This window comes from Palaemon carinicauda, chromosome 20 (assembly GCF_036898095.1).
Source record: "Palaemon carinicauda isolate YSFRI2023 chromosome 20, ASM3689809v2, whole genome shotgun sequence".
Classification (NCBI taxonomy): Eukaryota; Metazoa; Arthropoda; class Malacostraca; order Decapoda; family Palaemonidae; genus Palaemon; species Palaemon carinicauda.
In genome coordinates, this window is record NC_090744.1 from 45,880,320 (window position 1) to 45,900,319 (window position 20,000).

The window sequence follows — 20,000 nt, forward strand, 5'->3', positions numbered from 1 at the left end:
TCAGACGAGAAAATCTGCCATCCCGCCAGTGTGCTTCCTAGGTCATCTAACCTCCCTGATTTGTCTTGTTTCCAACGGCAGCCTTAGGCTAAGATCCCTGCAATGGCAGCAAAATTCCATGTGGAACCAGCACACTCATTCCCCAGATGTCCTAGTGCCAGTAGGTCAGGATCAAGTAGCGGATCTACAGTGGTGGGGGCAAAGTAGATCTTCTCTTCCCTCCATAGTTTATGCATGAAAATAAGGAAGGGGGCCCACTTGCTGCATCACACGGTCTCAGGCTTTTGGTCCGAGTACAAAAGGTACTAGCACTTTCTCTTAGAGATAAGAGCAACATTCCTAGCTCTCCAACAGATCAACCAGTTGCTGGCAGGTCACTGTGTGTGGTTGATGAGTAACATCAGAATGGTGGCTTACATAAAGAAAGAAGGTGGCATCTTTTCGCAGCCCCTATGCCATCTTGTAGTAGAGATACGAAGTTGGTCAGAAGGACATTCGGTGACCCTCGCTTCATTTGGGACAAGATGAATGTGCTCGCAGATAACTTGGGTAGATCGACTCTGAATAGAGGACTCCGAAAGTCCTTGAATCTTCTGATAGCCAACAAAGTCCTGCCTCTGTAGGGTTCCCTGACTGTGGACCTGTCACTGCAACATCCCTGAACTTCAGGCTCCTGTTGTACAGCTCCCCAGTCTCTGACCCTCAAGCTCTATAGCAGGATGCATTTCAACAACGGTGGGACAACATCGTGTACGCCTTTCCCCCTTTCTGTCTGATGAGAATACTGCTCAACAGGAGCATAAAAAAAAAAAACTAATGAATGCTCGTAGCTCTGCTATGGCATCTTGCAGAGTGGTTCTCCAACCTTCTGCAACTTGTAGCAGATCTCCTGAGAAAACTCCCTCCGCAACCAGATCTACTCAAACAACCACACATCATCTTCCACAGGACCGTCCAGTCTCTTCGGCTTCATCCCTGGAGGCTATCTAGTGTCCTGTCACAAGCTGCTTTTTTTCAACAGATTGCAAAGAGAATACCTAGATACTTGCAAAAATCTTTGGCAGCAGTGTCGTGACAAAACGGACAGTTGTGAGGTTGGTGTCGTGGAAAGGGTATTTCTCCCCTCTATGCCGCTATTCTAGTAATGGCGCAGTTCCTTGTATACCTTTGAGAGGAAAAACTCCTTTCAGTCTCTGTGGTGAAAGGTTATCGTTCAGCCTTGAGCGCTTTCTATCGTTTTGATTGAATGGAGTAGTTTTTCCCTCTTCGGTGGAGCTCTCATTACTCGTATGGAGTTCTGAGATTAGGCCTCCTTCTTGGAATGTGGTTCGCCTTTTGAGAGCCTAATAGATTGTTACATTTGCTATCGGTCCTGTGGTGGCTGCACAAGTGGTTAACATGTTGCCTGCGATGTGCTCCATATATGGTTCACAGGGTGACTCACTGAATGAGCAATGTGTAACCCTGTAGGTACACATGCTAAGAATTATATGTATTTTTTTTTTAAGTATCCAAAATTTAATCAAAATGTGCTTTTTAAACATATAACTTACCCGGTAGTTATATATATAGCTAACGTCCCCGACGTCACGGCAGAAAATTCAAAACTCGCGCCAATCATCGATTGGATAGCCAGGTGTACCACCCGCGCACCCCTAGCGAGGTACCTGGAACCATTCCATGATTCCTCAGATCTTCCCTGCCGTCGCTAGCGGCAACATCGTTGGATATTCTACTCGCCAATTACCTGATTTATTGATGTTTATTTTGGTGATGTACAATAATTTGGTTTGACTCTCGCTGTTTGGATTTGCTTGTTGATTTCTCATAAAATTTTTCAAAATGGCCACCCCCCCATAACTTTTAGAATGTGTGTGAGTGGGTGTAAGACCCGGATGGCTAAGGCCTCTCTTGATCCCCACTTGCTTTGCGTTAAATTCAGAGGTAAAGTATGTGAGTTGAGTGATCGTTGTGACGAGTGCTTATGTGAGTTGGGTGATCATTGTGACGAGTGCATTCTTTTATCTGAGAATGAGTGACTAGAGTTTGATTGCTATACGCGTAAACTACAGAGATAGGTTGAGACGAAGTTGTTCTTGTTCTTCCAAAGACTTTTCCTCTTCCCGTGTCACTGAACCTAATCCTTCCCCTGTAGTGGTAGTTTCTGATCCCACTATTGTTACTGCTAATGAGCCTACACTTAAAGATATGATGGTGGCGATTCAAGCGCTGGGCGCAAAGGTTGAATCGCTCGCGGCGGACAGGACGCAAATAATGTCCGATGTGAATCAGTTATAGTGTGGCAGTGCTAGAAGTGCAGTGACTTTAGTTAGTGCAGTGGAGGGTGTGCCAGCTCGGGCCTGTCGTTCTCGCGCCTGCTCGGGCCTGTCGTTCTCCTAGTCTTAGACCTCTTCCAAGCTCCCCAACCCCTGGGAGAAGGAATGTCGAATGGCAAAAGGAGACGAGAGGCTTTAGCTCCCGAGCAGAAGTCACCTCGAGCGTACCTGTTGACATTTCACAGGACGTTCGTCCTCACCATAGGAAAGGTAAGGTTAAGTTGGTTTCGTCATCCTCGGATTATGCAGTACCTAAAAGAGGCTGGCGTCAAGGGTCCAGACCTCTCGAGGAAATTAGATAAAGTCAACCAGCGTCCTACTAGGAGTCCGGAGCGGTTTCCGTCTTCCGTTGAGAGTCCTGCTAAACGTCCTGCCAGAACGTCGGATTCTGTCAAGAATCTTTCACTTGCTGGTCAGTTGTCAGAACCGGGCATGACCTCGGTTCATGCTCCCCCTCCACCGTCAGACTGGTTATCACCATCTGGACACTATGAGCGGTGGGGAGAACGATTTTGTGATAGTCGTGACGTCCCTGATATCACAACGAGTCAATCCTAACTTTAATATGCTACAAGAGGTGCAACAGATGCTCTCTTCATTCATGCAGAGTTACCAAGCTACTGACAGTAAAAGAGTAGCAGGCCTGGATCCTGAACGTCGGGAAGCTTCTCTTCTGGACGCCAAGCGCCGTAAGGCTCTCAGTCAAGAGTCTTGATGACGAACGTCTTTTCATCTCACCCGTGAAATGTCGTGACACTGTTCCTCATAAGGAAAGTGGACATAATCTTGTTCTCAAACGTCAGGCAACCCAAGGTGGCGCCAGGCGTCAGGCAGCCAGATGTGACATTGAGTGTCAAGCGTCCTACCACGTCGAGCGTCCTTCAGAGCGAGACACCGAGCGTTCTTGTCGACGTGACGTTGAACGTCCTCTAGGACGTGTTCCCGAACGTCCAGCTAAACGTGACGTTGAGTGTACAGTCATACGTGATGTCAAGCGTCCTCTAGAACGAGGCGCTGAGCGTCCTTCAGAACAAGGCACCGAGCGTCCTTCTAGACGTAGCGTTGAACGTCCTTCAGGACGTGATCTCGAGCGTCCAGCAAAGAGCGACATCGAGAGTCCAGCTAGACGTGACGTCAAGCGTCCTACAGAGCGAGGCGTCAAGCGTCCTTTGAAGCGTGACGTTTAACGTCATTCAGGACGTGATCTCGAGCGTCTAGCAAAACGTGACGTCGAGCGTCCAGCTAAACGTGACGTCGAGCGTCCTACAAAACAGGACGTGATATAGAGCGTTCTCCAGGACACGACGTCTAGCGTCAAGCGGTACGCGGCACTGAGCGTCAGTCAGGACGCGACGTCGAGCGTTATACAGAGCGTGACACTGGGCGGCGAACATCTTTCCGTGTTGCCGGTAGTCAAGAAGTGAGGCTTGACTATGAGGATGAGAGCCTCGCACTTCGCGATTACACTGGTCATATCAGATGTCGTGATCAAGAACACGTTAGTTCCGATCGCTTTGATCGCGAGCGTTTCGCTGAGCGTCAATCGTTAGAGCAACAAGGCGACAGACATGATGATCCAGGGTCTCTTGATGTCAGAATTCAGGAACTTCATGAGATGGATCCTAAACATAATGTCGTTGCTCCCTGTAGGGTTTTGTCAGAGGAAGACATTGACGATCACCTTTCTCCTGTTGAATTGTTTGAGGAGGTATCAGAAGGAGAAGACTCTGAACTTGTTTCGTCCTTCAGTGGATCTGAATAAACTCATGAAGGTTTTTAATGAGGAGTTTCCAGAATCTTTTGTGCCCGTTGCTCCAAGTTCGCTGCCTTCAGAATTCACTCTTGGGAAATCGTTGAGGAAGTCTCGTTTTACCAAGATGGTTTTGTCACGGTCCTCAAAGAGAGCTTTAAGATTGATGGGAGACTGGATGGAGTCCAAAAAAGCGGCCTTCGCGTTTCCTCCAGCTAGATTAGCATCTAGATCTAGTATTTGGTACGAGACAGGAGAAGTTCTCGGCTTGGGAGTTCCTGCCTCTGCCCAGGGAGATTTCTCGAGTCTTGTAGACGCTCCTCGTTGGTCGGCCATGAGGAAGACCAAGATTTTTTGGTCTACCTCTGAGTTAGATCATCTGCTCAAAGGCGTCTTTAGAGCCTTCGAGGTTTTCAACTTCCTTGATTGGACTCTAGGAGCCTTGGGCAAGAAAGTTTCTGCCTTTAAAGAGGGTGATACTGCTAGTTTAGTCCACATAATGTCCTGTATGGATAAGGCATTGCGGGACGGTTCTAATGAGTTGGCGGCACTCTTTTCAGCAGGAATCCTTAAGAAAAGAGCTCAGATGTGTTTGTTTCTGGCTCTTGGGGTTACTCCCTTTCAGATATCAGAGTTGTTATATGCTCCTCTGTCTTCCTCGCTGTTTCCACAAGAACTCATAAGAGAAATTTCGTCTGTATTAACTCAGAAGGCCACACAAGATCTGGTTTCAAAGACGGCAAGAAAGGTCCTACCAGCTTCCTTTTCTAACCGCAAACCAAAGGAAGAACCATCTTTTCCTAAGTTCTCTCAGCCCTTTCGAGGGAAGACTTCCAGCAGGGGTAGCTCCAGGCCCGATGGAAGGAGAGGTTTCAGAACAGGGCGAAGCAGAGTCTGACTGCTTTCGCCTTCAGGTAGTAGGAGCCAGACTACTCTACTTCTGGCGAGCGTGGGAGGAGAGGGGGCCAGACCTTTGGTCAGTAAATCTTCTGAAGGAGGGTTACAAAATCCCCTTTATAGGGAAACCTCCTTTGGTTTTAGCTCCAGTGGATCTCTCTCCCAGATACAGAGAGGAGGCAAAGAGACAAGCGTTACAACTTCAAGTGTGTCTATTGTTGGAGAAGGGGGCCATAGAGAGGGTGCAGGACTTATATTCACCAGGCTTTTACAACCGCCTGTTCCTGGTTCCCAGTCAGTTCTTGCAGCAGTAAGAAAGGACGACTGGATGGTCTCATTAGACCTCCAGGACGCTTACTTTCACATCCCCATTCATTTGAGCTTCATGCATTATCTGAGGTTCGTCTTCAAGGGGGAAGTTTTTCAATTTCGAGCTCTGTGTTTTGGCCTCAGAACCGCCCCTCAAATATTTACGAAACTTATGCTCAATGTAGCAAGAATTCTCCACTCAAGAGGCATCAGAGCCTCCCTGTATCTCAACGATTGGCTTCTCAGAGCTCACTCATACGATCACTGCCTGAAGGATCACCAGACAACTTTGAGTCTAACAAAAGAATTGGGTCTTGTCAACAAAGACAAGTCTCTCCTGACACCATCACAAGAGATACTTTATTTGGGGATGGTGATTCGGAGTCGGGTTTTTTCGGGCTTTTCCGTCTCCATTAAGGACGGAACAAGCCATCTTGAAACTGCAATCTTTTCTAAGGAAGAGGAAGTGTTCGTCGAGGAAGTGGATGAGTCTGTTGGGAACCCTCTCCTCGTTGGAACAGTTTGTCTCTAGGAAGGCTGAATCTTCGTCCTATCCAATTCCACCTCAATCATCATTGGGACAAGGAGAAGGACCTAAAGACGATGTGCATTCCAATTACGGAATCCATCAGAAGTTGCCTTCAGTGGTGGAACGATCCGAACAAGTTCCAAGAAGGTTACCCCTTAGAACAGAAGAACCCAGACCTTGTGTTGTGTTCCGACGCCTCGGACTCGAGGTGGGGAGCAACACTGGGAAAGCTGGAAGTTTGGGGATTGTGGACAGAGGCTCAGAAGAACTTCTATATCAACCAAAAAGAACTGTTGGCAGTCCTGTTGGCCCCCAGAAGCTTCGAAGGGTCAGTTCTGAACAAAGTGGTGCAGGTCAATGCCGACAACACCACAGCATTGGCTTACATTGCTAAGCAAGGAGGAACCTACTCGATGTCCCTTTACGAAACTGCGAGGAATCTCCTTTTATGGGCAAAGGAAAGGAATGTAGTCCTGATTACAAGGTTCATTCAAGGGGAGAAGAACGTGATGGCAGACAGCCTCAGCAGGAGAGGTCAGATTCTGTCCACAGAATGGACACTCCATCAAGAAGTCTGCAAGAGTCTGGCGACTTTGGGGTCGTCCATGCATAGACCTTTTCGCGACCTCGAAGACAAAGAGACTAGAGACTTCCCCAGTGCCAGCTCTCGAAGCAGTCCACATAGGTGCTTTCCTGTTATATTGGACCAATCTAGACGCGTACGCTTTTCCACCATTCAAGATCCTTTACAAAGTGTTACAAAAGTTTGTGTCACACGAAGGGACCAGAATGACTCTAGTGGCTCCCTTTTGGCCCTCAAGAGAATGGTTCACATAGGCACTGGAATGGATGGTGGACACTCCAAGAAGCCTTCCATTAAGAGTAGAGTTACTCAAACAACCCCACTTGGAAAGGTACCATCAAAGTCTCCAAAATCTTCAGGTAACTGCCTTCAGACTATCGAAAAACTTACAAGAGCTAGAGGTTTTTCGAAGGAGGCAGCTAGAGCTGTTGCAAGAGCAAGAAGGACTTTGACCATCAGGGTTTATCAATCCAAGTGGGAGGTTTTTAGAGAATGGTGTAGAGTCAACTCTGTTTACTCATCCAGTACCTCTATAGATCAGATTGCCGACTTCCTGTTACACTTTTGAAGGAAGCGCAACTTTTCATCCTCTACTATCAAGGGATACAGGATTATGTTAACAACTGTATTCAGGCACAGAAACCTGGACCTTTCGAATGATAAAGACCTACAGGAACTTCTTAAATCTTTTGATACATCAAAGCAACGGCACCAGGATTCACCAGCTTGGAATCTGGATATTGTCCTAAAGTTCCTTATGAGTGACAGGTTTGAGCCATTGCATTCAATTTCCTTTAAGGACCTCACAATGAAGACACTGTTTTTGGTTAGTCTCTCAACAGCCAAAAGAGTTAGTGAAATCCATGCGTTTAGTAAAAACGTTGGTTTTCGAGATAATAAGGCTATCTGCTCATTGCAGTTAGGCTTTCTCACCAAGAATGAATGCCCTACTCAACCTTGGCCCAAGGCTTTTGAGATTCCGAATCTTTCGGATGTAGTTGGCAAGGAGTTGGAAAGAGTCCTATGCCCAGTAAGAGCTCTGAAGTTCTACCTGGACAGAACGAAAGAGTTGCGAGGCAATTTGGAAGCTCTATGGTGCTCGGTCAAGAAGCCCTCATTGCAGATGTCAAAGAATGCCCTGTCATTTTCATCAGACTTTTAATTAAAGAGGCTCATGCACATTGCAATGAGACAGACCTTAGACTTTTAAAGGTCAAGAGACACGAAGTTAGAGCTGTAGCAACGTCAGTGTCCTTCAAACAGAATAGATCGTTGCAAAGCATAATAGACACAACCTTTTGGAGGAGCAAATTTGTGTTCGCTTCACACTATTCGAAAAGTGTTCAGACTCGTTATGAGGACTGCTACACTCTGGGACCATTCGTAGCAGCGAGTGCAGTAGTGGGGGAAGGATCCACCATAATCCTAATACCCTTTTCTTCTCTTGGAACTTTTATTTGTTTTTTATGGTTGTTTGTGGAGATTGTGACAGTCTGCCACAATCATTGATTTTAGTCAGGTGGTCAATTTTGTTCCTTGAGAGTGCCCGGAACTGGGTATTGGAGGAGGTTATGTCACATAGAGGTATATACACCGGTTTGAGAGCTCCTAAGAGGTCTTCAGCCCCCTGGGAGGATCACTGGATATCATAAGGAAAGCGGACATAATGAGGCAGGAATTCATTGAAGTCAGCTTCCTTATCAGGTACGAACCCTTAAGCTTGTTTTATTAACTCTTAAGCAGAATTCCAACTATATTGGCTCTCTAACCCTCCACAAAGGTGTTAATCAGCTATATATATAACTACCGGGTAAGTTATATGTTTAAAAATGGTATTTTCAATATAAAATAAATTTTTGAACATACCCGGTAGTTGTATATAATTAAATTCCCACCCTCCTCCCCTCTAGAGACTAGAGGCATGGAAGATCTGAGGAATCATGGAATGGTTCCAGGTACCTCGCTAGGGGCGCGCAGGTGGTACACCTGGTTATCCAATCGGCGATTGGCGCGAGTTTTGAATTTTCTGCCGTGACATCAGGGACGTAAGCTATATATATAACTACCGGGTTAGTATTTTAAAAAATTTATTTTATAATGAAAATACCATTTTTTACCAAAATATTATTGTAATATATTGGAAATTGAAATAAACTAGAACATTAACTAAACACTTTATTACTGAAAATAATATTCGTATGCTGGCAAAAGGGGCATATTTTATTTTTAATTCTTTCTTTCAGTAAAAGAAATATAAAACATCATTAGATCAATAAAAATGCTCTCCTTTTAACCCTAGATTATATTTATAGAAATTCAATAGAAAAATGAATCAGTTTGGTAAACCTTTTACTTCTGAAAAGAAAATAATGGTGTCCTTTTCTTGGTGAAAAAAATATCCATTTATAAATGATGAAGGAAATCATGTAGTACGTAGAGTACAAGTATAAAATTAACATTCTTTCTGTTTTGCTTCTACATAATAAAAACATAAAATACACAAATTTCTCTATTCTTCAAACTGAATGTTAAAGTTGAAACAACTGAGACAAAGGAAAGGTTTATCCTCACAATTCTCACAATATTGTTTATTCTTTGTGCTTTCTTTCAAGCTACAGAACTTCCTTAATTATGTGACAGAATTTCATAACAGGAACGACAATGCCTTCTTGTCTTGGCTTTGGGGCCAGTAGCTTCAGTTAGGGAATGTTCAGATCATGTTCCTTCAATTTTTGAACTCCTTGGACCTGGCTTTACATTTTCTTCTTGTGTTCCTGTAAGAAGTGACATTATTATACTCTCCTTGAAATGGGTTTTCCAGGAGAATAGTATTTGTTGTACAAAACCCATGCATTCTTAATGCATGTTCCAGTCAACAATTCTACTGCTAATTTATGATACCATTTCAAGGTCCGTCTGAGAGCTGTAGCATAGGAGGACATTTGATCCGACATGTCCACTACCTTCTTAGCTTCATTATAAGCTAGAAAACACTGGTTTCATAATGTCCTCGCCAGTTCGTTTCTTTTTGCCTGATGGTACAAATTCACCTGAGTGTTCAGGAATTTTTGAAAGGGTTAGCACCTATCTCTTGTCTTTTCAATTATAAACCTTTACTCCATTCTTATTCTGCTGTGACACTATCTCTCCTTTCTTCAGCTTGGCATCTAGAAGGCTTGATGGTATGAATTTTCGGTGCTTTCTTAGTGTACCACAGTAATAGGTTTGTTCTTTGAGAAGCTTTTCAGCCAGAGGAAGAGATGTATAAAAGTTATCAGCAAAAACGGTCAAACCTTGATGCAACAAAGAATCACAGAGCTTCAAAACAACTGACTCCGAGTGGCTGTACAATGGCAAGGGTGCAGACTTTCCAGGGTAAACTTGTAAATTCCATGTGTAGGCATTTGGTTCACACAGCTTGTAAATTTTCAATCCATATTTATGGGCTTCACCTGGGTTGTACTGTAGCTAGCTCACTCTGCCATGAAACGGAATCGTTGACTCATCAATGATGACTCTGTCTCCAGGTGAATATACTGATTTGAAACTTTGGTTCAGTTTGTCAAGGAGAGGTTAAATTTTGTACAACTTATTTGGTTTATCATCCAGATCATTGTCATTGAAGTGGAAGCACTTTAGCAATAGTGTAAATCTATACCGCTTCATGTGTTTGCACACAAAAGAATAGTCATACACCTTCTTCTTAGACCAGTATAGCTCAATTTTGGGTAATCGTACTAAGCCCATGCATAGAATAATACCAATGAATTTCTTCATTTCATCAGAATCAGTAGGAACCCATGCTTTCATGCATGACCTTCTTGTAAGCGTTCGTGACTGGCATATTTGACTAGCGTATCTCCGTTTCTTGAACAATTTCAGAAATATAGTCATCAGAAAAAAAGTTTTTGAAGATCAATTGGCAAAACTGAATTATTTGGACTACTTGGATTAGGACAACATAAAAGTTCTTCAGTTCCAGTATAAATAAAAGACCTCTGTGCTAGACTAACAGAATCCCAAGAGTCTGTGCCACTAGTTACTACATCATCATCATCATCTTGGCTTGACTCCTCTACATCTTCTTTGTTCGTCATCACTTTCAACTGTAGTTCTAATTTCATTATCACTTGAGCTGCTAGAAGAGCAGCTAGCTGGATACTGATTTTATATGGGCCTAAAGAGAACGCCATTGGGCCGTTTCACAGCATTGCCAATCGCAGTCAACGTGTTAAGAAACCTCAGGCTACTTGTAGGACAAGTAGCAGATGGTTGATGGCATTGATTACCCTTATTAAGTCTGGGATGAATGAAAGTATTTTTGGCCTTTCCTTTCTTCATCTTCCTCTCTTGGGGAACAGTGCCATGGGTCCCTCTGCAAGCTGGCTTTATCCTCTGCAGGTAAGAACCACTTCCCTTGTGTAACCTAACATAGGTGATCATTTTTTATACTTGTATACGTCCCCAATGCTTCCCGCGAGGTAGGCGTTGGGAAATGTGTAAATATATTCCTGTTTAAGAACTCTAATATACTTGGATGTTCATATGCTATCTCCCACAACCGCAAGGTTGCTCAGGTCGCAATAATAGTCACTCTGTGTTTATTACTGAGGTGTCAAAGTATTCTGATACAATTTAATAGTGTACTAGGAAACCCCTGGTCAATAACTAAGCCAGAAGTCGGACTTGCCACTCGCCTAAAGGTGAGTCATCCATATAAATGATAAGGTTTGTTAGTGAAGAAACAAATAACAAATATTGAAAATTTATTTTTCCTTAACTAATATAAACCTGTAATTATTCATATGAATTGTCCCGCCATCACCTGTCTACCTTCTGTAAGCCCTGTGCAAATTGAAAAGTGAGGCAGCTCTGCGAGATGTCAGTTGATATAGGTGGCTGTGGTACTCTCTCAGCCATCCTCTTCTTACCCACTACAGTAGTTTGTAAGGGTTGCCACCACACACTTTTCAGTCTATTAGCCTATAAATAGCTACAGGTTTGTACTAGTTAAGGGAAAATACAAATTATTTCCAAATTTTTATTAGCTATAGGACACCATATGATAACCGAGTAGGGAGCCATTGTAGTGGTTTGTGGACTGTGGCCAGAGATAGCACCCTAACTTCCTAGTGTCCGAATACCGACCACATTCCAACGTTCACTACACAAAAAATATACAACAGTAGATTACCCAAAAATCTGGGTAAAAGGCAAACAATCAAGGATGAACTGGGCTCTGGGCACCACCCCTTGAGTTTATACTGGGCAAGGGAACCCAGCAAGAACCTTACTTCCTCCTTATCTTAGCTTGCCTTGAGCTTGCTGAATAAACGTGTAGCGTGACTGCTGATTCATTTCTGGGAAAAATTAGTAGTATACATGAATAGCTTGAATTTCTGGTTAGATAGGTTCAAGTTTTAAGTAAGGGTCAGAACATTAGGTAAAAAAGAACATTTATTATATATTTTTGAGATGTCATTTTCAGGTTCAGTATAAGAAAAAAAATGAAAAAAACGATACCAAGTAAAAAAAGTGACTGAGAAGGGAACACAATGGTGAAAGGTTCTGGAATGAAATTCTGTCTTCATAAAAACAAGCAAAAAATATTTATTTGTAAATGAAACAAAAAGAAAAAATCTATATCATTCCAGATAAGTTCCTAACGTTATGCTACAAACATCTACACGTTTTAGTACGCGATAAAAGCAACCGTGTGTGTTGCCTGGGTGGTCCAATTATCTTCACAACAACTCTAATCCTACACAAAGCTTAAAGGAGAACCCAGCACCACTATGGGTTTATGACATCTGTAATGACCAGTAATAAACCTGAACAATTACCATCGACCACCCAGGAAGAAAATATAAAACTGAAAATGCTATACTGCAATAGTTTTTCTAAAGCAATACTGTCCTTATCAATATCCAGTCTACCGTTAGGCTGCAGAGGTACTTAAAAATTCTTAGCTTCTGAATAGTATGGCTGCATACGATGCTGTGCAGGTCTCTGTGGGCTTATGATAGCAATGTCTAGAAAATCCCCAATTGTAACCCCACATTGTGATAAGGTTTTGTTGTCATCGAAACTTTCCTGACCAACAACAATAGTGCCTACAACAAAGTAAAGTACTTCCAGTTTACAGGCAAGATAATATAAATACAGAACAGCATCACAGACCACTAACACAATGGTAACAGGCAATAAACAACATGCATCTTCCTATGTACTAAGAAGAATAGCCTAAACATCTCTCCCTACTGGGTGTAGGGGGCTGTCAGTACCTGTTAAAAAAAAAAAAAAAGTAACGGATTAAGGCATTTTTGGGGGGGTGGGGTGGGGGGGGGGGCGGTTGGCCACTAGAGCGATATAAATAATCTGTACCAAAAATAAAATATTTTTTCATACACAAACCATCAAGCTTTTTTTGACACAAACCATTATATATTGCACCATGGCGGAAGTCTCATGCACGTTAGTCGAGATTTTTCCCAAATACCTTTAGCTGTTCATACAACTCTACAGACAGTGGTTGTATGGATTGATATACGGAGAAAATATATAATATGTTCGCTGTACTTGCCTCCAAATGATAACATATCGTATGATGATTTAATAGAGGTGATTCAACAGCTCCCTCAACCTTTTATTCTACTTGGAGATTTGAATGGTAGACATCCTTTGTGGGGTGATGTTTTAGCAAACACCAGGGGCAATATTATATTATCAATTTTGGAAAACGAGGATGTCTGACTCCTTGATACACACCAGGGGCAATATTATATTATCAATTTTGGAAAACGAGGATGTCTGACTCCTTAATACAGGAGAGCCCACACACTTCCATGTTCAGACAGGTACCTTTTCATGCATTGACCTTTCAATTGCAAGCTCTAACTGCTTCCTTGGTTTTGATTGGAGGAGATTTATGATTGGCATACCAGTGATCATGCTCCAATCATTGTGAACACCAACAAGGGTCGACCTTTACCAAGATCTCCACGATGGAACCTTGATGAGGCGAACTGGTTTAGATTTCGTGAGCTAAGCGAAATTGAAGGAAATGCAGAACAGTTTGAAAGTATTGATTATGCCATAGACCTAATGAATGGAACCCTTCATACAACAGAAGTCATTTCAATTCCCCAAAAATAGGGTTATTCAAACGACGACCAGTCCCCTTGTTTTCAGTACTAACTGCCCTGCACAGAGCCACAAGAAGGTCTTTAACTCGACTACGCAGACACCTTACTGAGGGCAATTTAATTATATACAAGAAATTTAGAGCACAGTTCAGTCGTGCCATGAAAGAAACTAGGCGCCAGTCATAGGTGTCTTTCGTTTCCTCCATTAACAGTAGAACACCACCGTCAGCTGTGTGGAAGAAAATGAAAAAGATTGCGGGCAAATTTACCCTGAACCCACCACCATTGTTGAAGGTGAACAGTCAGTATGTGACTGAAGCAAATGATGTCAGCAATGCCCTGGCTATAATTTTTCAAATGCATCATGCAAGTGTGAAGGAGCTCCTGGTCACCAATATAGGAGCAATGAAGAAGAAAAATTTTTAAATTTTATAACAGGAAGGGAAGTCATATAATTCTCCTTTTACTGAAGGAGAATTTGATTCCACTCTTGCTAATTGTAACAATACAGCCCCTGAACCTGATGGGATTCTATATGCAATGATTAAACATGTACATTTTAATATAAAGTTATTTGTTTTAAGCATTTTTGATAGAATATGGCATGATCATAGATATCCAAGTGTTTGGGAACTAGGCATTATTTTATCCTTTTTAACACTCGGTAAGGACAAGTTTTTAGCGGCAAACTGTCGGCCCATTGCTTTGACATCTTGTTTATGTAAAATCAAGGCGATGATGGTCAATGCAAGACTGATGTGGTACCTTGAAAAGAAGGGTATTTTAGCACCCCATTCAATGTGGATTCAGAAAAACTCGGGTGATGTGTTGATACGACTTAAGTCCTCAATTTAGATATGGTATACTTAAAATCATTCATGAAGTAGGATTAAGAGGAGAGCAACCACTATTTATTCAGTCATTTCTTTCACATAGTTTTTCAAGTGAGAGTGGGGAAGCTCGATCAGAGAGTAAATGTCAAGGAGGAGTTCCTCAGGGTAGTGTGCTGAGTGTAATCCTGTTTGCACTAGCAATTAATGGCATATCCTCAGTCATTCCCTGGGATGTTTTCTCAACATTATTTGTGGATGATCTCTCCATATCATTTGCTGGAGCTAGAATGGCAATGATTGAGAGAAAATGGCAACTCAAAATTATTCAGTTGGCCGATTTGAATGGATTCAAGTTCTCGACAAGTAAAACTACTAATGTCCATTTCTGTCGTATCTGCGGAGTACATCCAGACCCGGATGTATACATTGAAGGTCAACGGATCCCATGTGTAGGGGAAGCTAGATTTTAGGTTTGATATTTGACTGTAGACTTACATAGGTTTCTCACTAAAAGCGTTAAAAACTAAATGTCTTGAGGCTCTGAATATTTTAAAAGAATTGTCCCATACATCATGGGGGCCAGAGCGCAATACTATTTCAAAATTATACAAGGGCTTAATTTTCTCTGAAATTAGTTACTGATGTGAAATATACCCCTCATCCACTCCAAGACAATTAAAGATATTAGATTCAGTACATCATGCTGGTATTAGATTTAGTCCACGGGAGCATTTAGGAACCTCGCCTATGCCATGTCTCCTTGTAAATGCTTAAGAGTTACCTCTAGACCTTTACCGAATGTCTTCTATTATTCGCTATTGGTTTAGATTGCAAAGACTCCCCAATTCTTTAGCCTTTCATACTGCAAGCTTCATAAGGCACTCAGCATACTTGCATCCAAAATCTCCTCAACCTTATGGCTTCCGGGTGAAGCAATTATTAAAGTCAATATAATTAGAATTAAGGTGCTTCCATTCAAAGTATCATCAATGGCTCCATGGAAATTACCAAAGGTATCTTTTTGTAAATACTTTATTCAAGTTATGAAGAATATGACTGACATAGAAGCCAGGTCTCTTTTTTTTTTTATTGAACATGTTGCAGAGCATAGGGGGTCAACTATTATATATACTGATGGCTCCAAATCTGAAGCGTGTGTTGGATTTGGAGTACATAGTAATGGTTTTAATTTTAGAGGTGCACTTCCTGTAATAGCTTCCATATTTACTGGCGAACTGTATGGCATACTAACCACTATTGAGAAAATAGTTTAGGAGGGTAATTTTACCATTTTTAGTGATGCAAGAAGTGTCCCTCAAGCCTTAGTTTTTAATTCTAGTAACCCTCTAGTTACATAGATTTCAGAATGGCTTTTTAGTATTTGACGGAGAGGTATAATGGTTCGATTTCGTTGAGTTTCAATGCATGCAGGTGTGTCTGGGAATGAGAAGGCAGATTGGCTGGCGAAGAATACTGCATCTGAGTTGCCACCAAGAAGGTATCCCATTCCTTGTAATGATTTCCTACCTAACATCAAGAAATTGTTTTGCAATAAATGGCAACAGCACTGGGATAGTCTAGATGGCAATAAAATGAAAGACGTAACAAATGTCATATCTCCTTGGAGGAATAACACGGTGGCCCGAAAGTGGTCGAAGTATCTTTGTCGTCTCCGTATTGGTTAAACTGTTGACACACTGGTTTCTGCTGAAGGGCCAACACCAACCATATTGTGATGACTGTTTAGTACCTTTAACAGTTGAGGCATTTGTGGACTGAATGCCCCAATTATAATAAATTAAGAAATAGATATCTATTTGAGGCTCGAGGTGAGGGTGGCAATTTCATCCTTGCCAAGATTCTTGGACCTGATGTGTCCTATGTGATTTATTTCAGAAGCAGGTCATCTGAAAACTATTCAACTTCTATAATGACATCTTAACTTACGGTTTTAGTTGAATATTCTTATATCTTTTATATGAAATAAATATTGGCGTCAATGACATATGTCAGAATGCCAGAAAACTTTAAATCAATCAATCCCGTCTTTCTCCCAGCATTCTTGATTCATAGAAGATGCTCAGACAGTACAAAAAGTAGAAGTTTTCACTTATTGCGACTAAAGACCTATTAATGTAATGTAAGATAATTTAGGATAAAATTAATTTTCTTCTCTTGGTGTCAGGAAATTTTGCTTAATACACTCACGAGTACATTAATTTCTTTGTATTGGTAATGTATCTAAACATGTATTTTAATATTGATTATTCATTTGTCTAAAACTGGGGTTAATTTTCTTTTTAGGAAGATTTTGGGTTTAAACCCCGGCGCAAGAAATCCTGGGAGAAAGACTTCGAGGGTAAAACATATATCTGGACTGATGATAATAGACTTTTGTCGAGTGACGAATTTGAACAAGAATCGGCAGACCAGACAAGAGGGAGGTTCCCCGCAGGTGTGTCAAATGTAGAGGAGTTCCTCACATTAGTTAATAAAACTAATAAAAAACTCATCCCTATGGCTATGTTAGAAAACAAGAATGAGAATGTAAATCAGCAAGAGGAGAATGAAGCTTTGGGCGAAGAGGAGGAAGCTTTGGGCGAAGAGGAGGAAGCTTTGGGCGAAGAGGAGGAAGCATTGGGCGAAGAGGAGGAAGCATTGGGCGAAGAGGAGGAAGCATTGAGCGAAGGGGAGGAAGCATTGAGCGAAGAGGATGAAGTATTGCACGAAGAGGATGAAGCATTGAACGATGATTTAGATTTAGATGATGAAGAGGAATTGGAACAGGAAAGTGTGTTGACTAGAAACAATGAAAAAATGACCCTTAAAAGGAAAAGGGAAGTGGATGAAGCATCAAGGGAAGAGGAGGAAGCATCGAGCGAAGAGGAGGAAGCATCGAGCGAAGAGGAGGAAGCATCGAGCGAAGAGGAGGAAGCATCGAGCGAAGAGGAGGAAGCATCGAGCGAAGAGGAGGAAGCTTTGGGCGAAGAGGAGGAAGCATTGGGCGAAGAGGAGGAAGCATTGGGCGAAGAGGAGGAAGCATTGGGCGAAGAGGAGGAAGCATTGGGCGAAGAGGAGGAAGCATTGGGCGAAGAGGAGGAAGCATTGGGCGAAGAGGAGGAAGCTTTGGGCGAAGAGGAGGAAGCTTTGGGCGAAGAGGAGGAAGCTTTGGGCGAAGAGGAGGAAGCTTTGGGCGAAGAGGAGGAAGCATTGGGCGAAGAGGAGGAAGCATTGAGCGAAGGGGAGGAAGCATTGAGCGAAGAGGATGAAGTATTGCACGAAGAGGATGAAGCATTGAACGATGAATTAGATTTAGATGATGAAGAGGAATTGGAACAGGAAAGTGTGTTGACTAGAAACAATGAAAAAATGACCCTTAAAAGGAAAATAGAAGTAGAAATAGGGGAGCACTGTAATAGGGAAAATGAAATTTCATGGCAGAAAAAAAGAAGAGTCGAAAATTTAATAACTGAAAACGAACCAAAAACGCAGGATTACCAACTATATAAGGAAAAGGATGAAATGGAACAACATTCAAGTAATGTTGGAAATGTTCAAAATGATAGTGTAATTTGTAATGAGAAAAAAAGGAAAAGGGTAAATGAAATGATCGAGAACGATATGTGTAAGAAAAATATTAAATTGACAAGAATATCAGTTAGAGGTGAAACTGGTAAAACAATTAAGGGGAGACAAAGCACCCACTTCCTCCAAAAAAGGTCCCATAGGAAAGCCAATCACCCTTATAACTTGAGACCTCGAAAACCCTATCAAAACTTCTATACCTATACTAGGAACAATATGAAAAGTCATAGCGAGGCCAAGAATTTCAGAGAGCAGAAAAGTAACCAGGCAAATACTGTGAAATCAGTTAAAAGAAAGAGAGGCAGACCACTGAAAGAAAACAAGGTAAAAGAAACATTTACTACAGAGGGGAAGAAAGCTGGAAGGCCAAAAAAAGAAAACTCATCTGAAACGTATGTAAGAGAGGTGAAGAAGAGAGGACGGCCCAAGAAATTTGGAACTTGTGAAAGTTATGTAAAAGAGGTGAAAAAGAGAGGACGGCCCAAGAAATTTGGAACTTGTGAAAGTTATTTAAAAGAGGTGAAGAAGAGAGGACGGCCCAGGAAATTTGGAACTTGTGAAAGTTATTTAAAAGAGGTGAAGAAGAGAGGACGGCCCAAGAAATTTGGAACTTGTGAAAGTTATTTAAAAGAGGTGAAGAAGAGAGGACGGCCCAGGAAATTTGGAACTTGTGAAAGTTATGTAAAAGAGGTGAAGAAGAGAGGACGGCCCAGGAAATTTGGAACACCTGAAAGCTATGTAAAAGAGGTGAAGAAGAGAGGACGGCCCAGGAAATTTGGAACATCTGAAAGTTATGTAAAAGAGGTGAAAAAGAGAGGACGGCCCAGGAAATGTGGAACATCTGAAAGCTATGTAAAAGAGGTGAAGAAGAGAGGACGGCCCAGGAAATGTGGAACATCTGAAAGTTATGTAAAAGAGGTGAGGAAGAGAGGACGGCCCAGGAAATGTGGAACATCTGAAAGTTATGTAAAAGAGGTGAAGAAGAGAGGACGGCCCATAAAATTTGGAACATCTGAAAGCTATGTAAAAGAGGTGAAGAAGAGAGGACGGCACAGGAAATTTGGAACATCTGAAAGCTATGTAAAAGAGGTGAAGAAGAGAGGACGGCCAAGGAAATTTGGAACATCTGAAAGTTATGTAAAAGAGGTGAAGAAGAAAGGACGGCCCAGGAAATTTGGAAATCTTAATAGCGAAGGTATTCAAAAAGGCAATATTATAAGTGGGATAAAAAGAAAGAGGGGTAGGCCATGTAAAGATGAGAAAGGTAAAGTTGAAGTTCTAAGGGAAATTAAAAATGGACAAAGCTTGCCTGAGAAAGATAACATATGCACTGAAAAGAATTATAAAAATATGAGGAGAAAGAGAGGTAGGCCCAGGAAACAGGAAGAGCCGAGTGACGAAGGTTAACATGAAAAATGCCAAAAATGCAGTAACGAAATTGAAAGAAAAAATAGAGGCAGGCCACGAAAGATGCCTAATCCATATTTTAAGGTCGAGGTGAAAAGAAGAGGAAGGCCTAAGAAAGATATAGGTAATTGAGTGAAGGGAAAAAAAAAACAGTTAATACTAAAGACGAGATATGAACCTCAAATCCTCCTCATATTTCAACATTATTATTCACTCTGTATTTAAAGATCAGTTGTTCTTGTCTATTCTTATCCATCTAATTCCTTGTATCTTCCCCAGTCCCACCACAACCATATCCTTCATCTGATCTGCTGACATCCAATATTCCTCCTCCCCGTTATAGGCATGTTCGCAAGTCACTTGATTTGCTTCACCTCCTTTCTTATTGAATGGCGATAGTATCTTCGACAAGCTTCCTAATCCTCCTCCTTCACATTACATGCAGTCTTAATACAATAGAAATGAAATGAGACAAATCAATTTCTGCCCGAGTTACTGTAGTCCTTCATTGAAAACACCTCTTCGATTGCCTTGATTGGTCACTAGTATGCAGAGAAAGACACTTCCGGAAAAACTAACCTCTGAATACTCTTGCGACAGTAGGATCAAATACATTGGTGAATAGA

At 41.9% G+C, this 20,000-nt stretch overlaps 1 protein-coding gene across 1 annotated transcript in view; it reads left to right on the plus strand.

Annotated features, from left to right (window-relative positions):
• The window catches only part of LOC137660323 (trichohyalin-like), a 167,209-nt gene that overhangs the window by 108,088 nt on the left and 39,121 nt on the right, over nt 1-20,000 (plus strand). Inside the window, exon 4 of the mRNA XM_068395142.1 lies at nt 16,687-20,000. This exon is cut by the window's right edge and continues 146 nt beyond it. Within this exon, the coding sequence (XP_068251243.1) occupies nt 16,687-19,374 (2,688 nt within the window). The 3' untranslated portion in view covers nt 19,375-20,000. The remainder of the gene's footprint in view (nt 1-16,686) is intronic.